Source organism: Etheostoma spectabile, chromosome 7, assembly GCF_008692095.1.
Source record: "Etheostoma spectabile isolate EspeVRDwgs_2016 chromosome 7, UIUC_Espe_1.0, whole genome shotgun sequence".
Classification (NCBI taxonomy): domain Eukaryota; kingdom Metazoa; phylum Chordata; class Actinopteri; order Perciformes; family Percidae; genus Etheostoma; species Etheostoma spectabile.
Window position 1 is genome coordinate 14,219,823 of NC_045739.1, and position 4,570 is coordinate 14,224,392.

The 4,570-nt window shown below is 39.3% G+C and overlaps 1 protein-coding gene across 2 annotated transcripts in view; it reads left to right on the plus strand.

The window, feature by feature from the left end:
• LOC116692400 (kazrin) overlaps window positions 1-4,570 on the plus strand; it is a gene marked incomplete at its 5' end in the record, with an annotated part of 192,232 nt that overhangs the window by 134,424 nt on the left and 53,238 nt on the right. For both annotated transcript variants that reach the window (XM_032520679.1, XM_032520680.1), the window contains 1 exon segment: window positions 4,419-4,526. In XM_032520679.1, coding sequence (XP_032376570.1) covers window positions 4,419-4,526 — 108 coding nt within the window.

Consider the following 4,570-nt stretch of genomic DNA (forward strand, 5'->3'; position numbering starts at 1 on the left):
CTACTCATTAGAGCCTTCTTTTGTTCCAGCCATCATCTTTTCCTGCGCTGTGCCAACAGATAAAATATGGCCGCCTCAGAAGAGTAAAGAGCTTGGGAAACCCCATTAAACAGCGACAGAGAAAGGATAGAAAATGAGGAGGGGAATGGAGAGGCGAGTCAGTTAAGTCAAGTCAGCTAAGGAAGAAGAGAGGACTCGAGGGAGAGGGGTGGTGACAGGAATGTGAGAAACAGAAAGAGAGAACAGTCCAACCATGAAGACTAGTTATTCATCTCGATCTGTCTTTAGGACAGTTGGAACATTTAACCAGAGGAGTGTTACAAAATGGCAAGTTATATATCATAATCATACGGAGTTCAGCTCATTACAGCTGGGACTGCTTGAATTACCTCTACAATAATCTCCAACATCTGTGAATGAACTCTGCGTGGATGTAGAGGACTATGTTCTAGTGCAGTAACTGGATATAATTGGTTGTTTCATTCAATCATTCGTCATTCAATTGTCTTAATAGAGCATGGGAGTCCTCTTCCTGCTATGTAAAGGTATCAAGGTCTCCATAATATAAAGTCTGTTGTTATTATTATGCCTGGTTAATTGAAGGTAAAGTTATCCTGAGTGGTTGGACTTGTCAGAACCTTTCAGAGAGAAAAAGAGAAACATGTGTTTTTGCTAACAGCTGAGAACCATAACGGCAAACTGGTGTTGATATAATTGCTACAACACTGATCACTGCAGTGTTCATGGGGCAATTACAGACAAATACACTGTGATGTACAAATTGCTGTCAGTTTATTCTGTAGGGAAGGACGTATCGGCCCAAGTAGATGAATGGTGCTACCTCCAACCTTTGCTCAAATAGAAAAAGATTGGTGATAGCCAATAATAATAGTGCATCGGTAAATAGAAATATTAAAAGAGACCTATTTTCAGTGGCACTCTCAGTAACAGCAACAACAACAATCAAACTGAGGTAGCGTATTGAAGCCTTGTGTACCTGAATATTCCGGCTTTATATATATCGGCTTTAAAGATTGCCTTTTGACCGACTACTAAATATTTGGATCCCCTCAAGCAAGCGTCTGAGTTAAAAAAAACACAATGAAGTCTGTAGTTTGAACTCCATCTTCCTTTAGAGTCTGTAGGGTGAAGGAGGTTTAGCTTCCTCTAATTTGAGGGAATAGTTTATTTTGGGAGATTCATGTCTCACTGACAAGGATTTTGTGCTTCATCACCGCTGAGAAGAGGAACAACAGGGGGCTCTTGTTGACAAAGGCTGAGTCCTCCATGTAAGTTGTACTGTAACATTGTAAAGGTTAGCATCAGACTCCCATAGGAACCCGCAGTCAGGTAGGCAGGGTCACTGAAGACACTTCTGTTGTATAACAGTTTTCATGGTCAAAGAACTATAGGGACTACGTTTACATGCACATAATATTCTTGTTTCTGCCCTTATTCTGAAAAATATGATATTTCAACTAAGCGTTTTACATGGCTAATGAAAGTGAATATTCCACTCATTTTCCCGTTTACATGTAGCCGCGCAAAATACAATTTCTTCAAAGTTTACCAGCGGCGGCAGACTTGTTGGACCATGTGAACACAGGTCCACAACAAAAGCGTCCTTCTTTCAATTCTTCAATCAGCTTCTTGAAAAGGTTGGTGTGGCAATGTGTGTGCATATCCAAAAACATGTTGCTATCCAAGTATTTTTTAATGTTTAAAAGTAGCTGTGTGTCACCTTCTTATCGGATCTGTTTTGCAAACTGTTGGGTGGTTGGTTTGTGTACAGCAACCATAGCAACGCACAGGGCTGACCATAAGCTGTAAACAGGCAAGAGGTCGTAAACTGTGGTTAAAAACCTGACTGAGCCACATATTCCGAATGCGCTGTATACATGTCCAAAGAATGCTTCTAAAAATATAATTAATAATGGAATATTCCACGTCTTAATTGAAAAATGCTATATATTAAGAAAAAGGCTTCATCGGTATTCTTGACACGAAACAGGTGTTGATGTGATATGATAGGATGTGTCGTTGGACATCATTATCGGACAACATTTAATGGCAAAAGTGTTTTTTATTTGCTCAGAAGGCCCACACTCCCGGGTAGGGCGGCTGTCCTACACTCCTCCTTTCGTGTAAGTTGTATTCCCTAAAGGAAGGAGCTGTTTCACGTCTAAAACAACCGTCTGACAAATTTTCATTCAGTGCTAGTAGACCATGTTTGGTGGGGATACAATGATTTGGATAACCGCCATGAGTGTGATAAATTCCATCAGCGTTTAAAAAAAAAAAAAAAAAAAAAAAAAAGAGCTTCTACTCATTACATTGCTTTCTCATGAAACATATATTCTTCACTTACTAAAGTATTATAACCCTCGCCTTCACTGCTAATGTGTATATATCCCTTTCCACTGAGACAGAAAAAAATACAACTTAATGTGAGTAAAGAGTGAAGGCTGACAAAAGTGGTGTGAACTTGAAGTTGAAGTGAAGTTTTTCCCCATAGGCCTTCTGTTTTCTTTACAGCTAAAAAGAAAGGCTTAAGAAGGACAACTGAAATTTAGACGATCTTTCCATGTACCAACCTTATTTATTTCCATCTCTTCCTTTAGAGACAAACATACTGGTTTTCTAATGTAATGCTATTCTGAAAGAGACATACACTGCACTTGCAGTGAGATAATAATAGAGTGTGTGTCTTTGTCAGATAATATTCCTGCTGACATGTGAGGACAGCAGGGGGACAGAAATCATCTAAAATGATTTGCAGCCAAGAAAGTGTTTCTTTGTTCCTTGTATCTTTAACCTGTAAGATTTCAATGTAAAAACACAAAGTAAGGCTGCAGCGTAGAAAATATCCATCACTCCATAACTGTCACTCTATAAATGTGCCTTTAATGTATCCACGTTATTATTTGGATTGTTTTTGTGTTTGGTGCCATTATTAGTGGGACAATTCTCACAATAAAGAGACACATGCAAAATTGTTGTTACATAATCAGCGTTTTCATATTGGGCAATGATTGCTTACAAATACGATATTGTATTAGTTGCAATATCACAGTCAGTTTTACCTTTCCATCCCTATCAAGAAACCAGCATTGCTTATTCCTTTAAATGTATTCCACCACACTCATCTCCTTTTCCCTTGGTAAGTTTCTAAAAGTTGGTTAAGGCCTGTCAAGTGCAAAATGCAGGGCAGCAGACACTTAAAGCGATAGCAGATAAGTATGCACTGTGAATTTTAACATTATTCAAAAAACAGACAACTGTGTTCCTGGTGCCAAAGGCTGTACCGTGGGCTAGTTTGAAAAATTATAGATTTGCAATGTGTTTTTTTTTTTTTTTTAACACAGCACTTATGCAGCTCTAATAAAGCTCAATAAAGTCCATCTTGACAATAATGATGATTTATCTCGCCATAATGACCACACCACCCTAGACCTCCAGCTCTTCAGTCAGACACATCTGTGCTCAATTACTGCAAATAATTCAAACAATAACAGGGCTCTCTGTAGGTGGGTGGTGAACTGATGGCAGAAAGAACAGAAAGGGATAAGGAGCGGGAGGAGAACGCCAGAGATGAGCAGAGGTTGAAGAGTGAAGTGGATGAGATTGAGTTTGCTAGGATGGGAGGGTGGCAGAAGTGGACTGCAAATGGTGAATTGACAACGTCATTTTAGCAAAAACATATATGTGAGTTGACCTGGAGCCTCGCCAGAAATCAAATCACACTTTGGTCATAAAAATGCTAATATTCATATGCAGCAGTCTCTCAAAGTAGCAACTGTGTTTGTGGGCCTGCATGTGTTTAAGATTGTCTGCTTTTGCTGCAGCGAGGTGTTCACGCTCTCCCCAGAGACAGTAGCTATGTTGATGAATGGTAAGGTACTGCAGAGTTTGTACAGTGTAAGGAGTGAGGAGTAAAAGTTCATTATGTGTGTATTGAGAGGGATGTGTGGTGTGCTGCATTAATCATTTTGTTTCCTCGTGCATTGTTTGCATAGAGGTAAGCCCACACTGATGAGGACTTTAATCTATCATGCATTATCATGCTTTTTGGGTGTACACAGTCTTTTTCTCTTGTTCTCCTTTTGCTGTTGCTGTCTGTATAGTCATATTAAATGATTGTTAGAAACACATTTCACAGCTCCATTTGCCCTTCCACATGCTTCTACAAACATAATCCACACACATTAACCCAAACTAAGATAATATTAATCTTCGAGGTCATGTCCTTTCTCTTTGTACTCACTTTAAATTATTTAGTATTTTCACATGTTCTTGATGCTTGAGTTTAAATCTCTTTTCCAAGAACACAGATTAATTCCACTGTCTGTCTATCTTTCTAAATCCCTCCACATGTTGTCTTTTAAGTTAACCTAGTTTGTCATTTGTTTTTCTCCGAGATCCCTCTGCCCAACCAAGGCAGAAGCCGCCAGCCACAGACCTCTGCTACAAGACTGAAATCAGCAGTCTAATGGACTTCAACTCCCCAGATGCTTCTCTGGACAAAGGTGAGACCTGAACAGTTCTGTTGGACCAAAGCTGGTTGACTTAA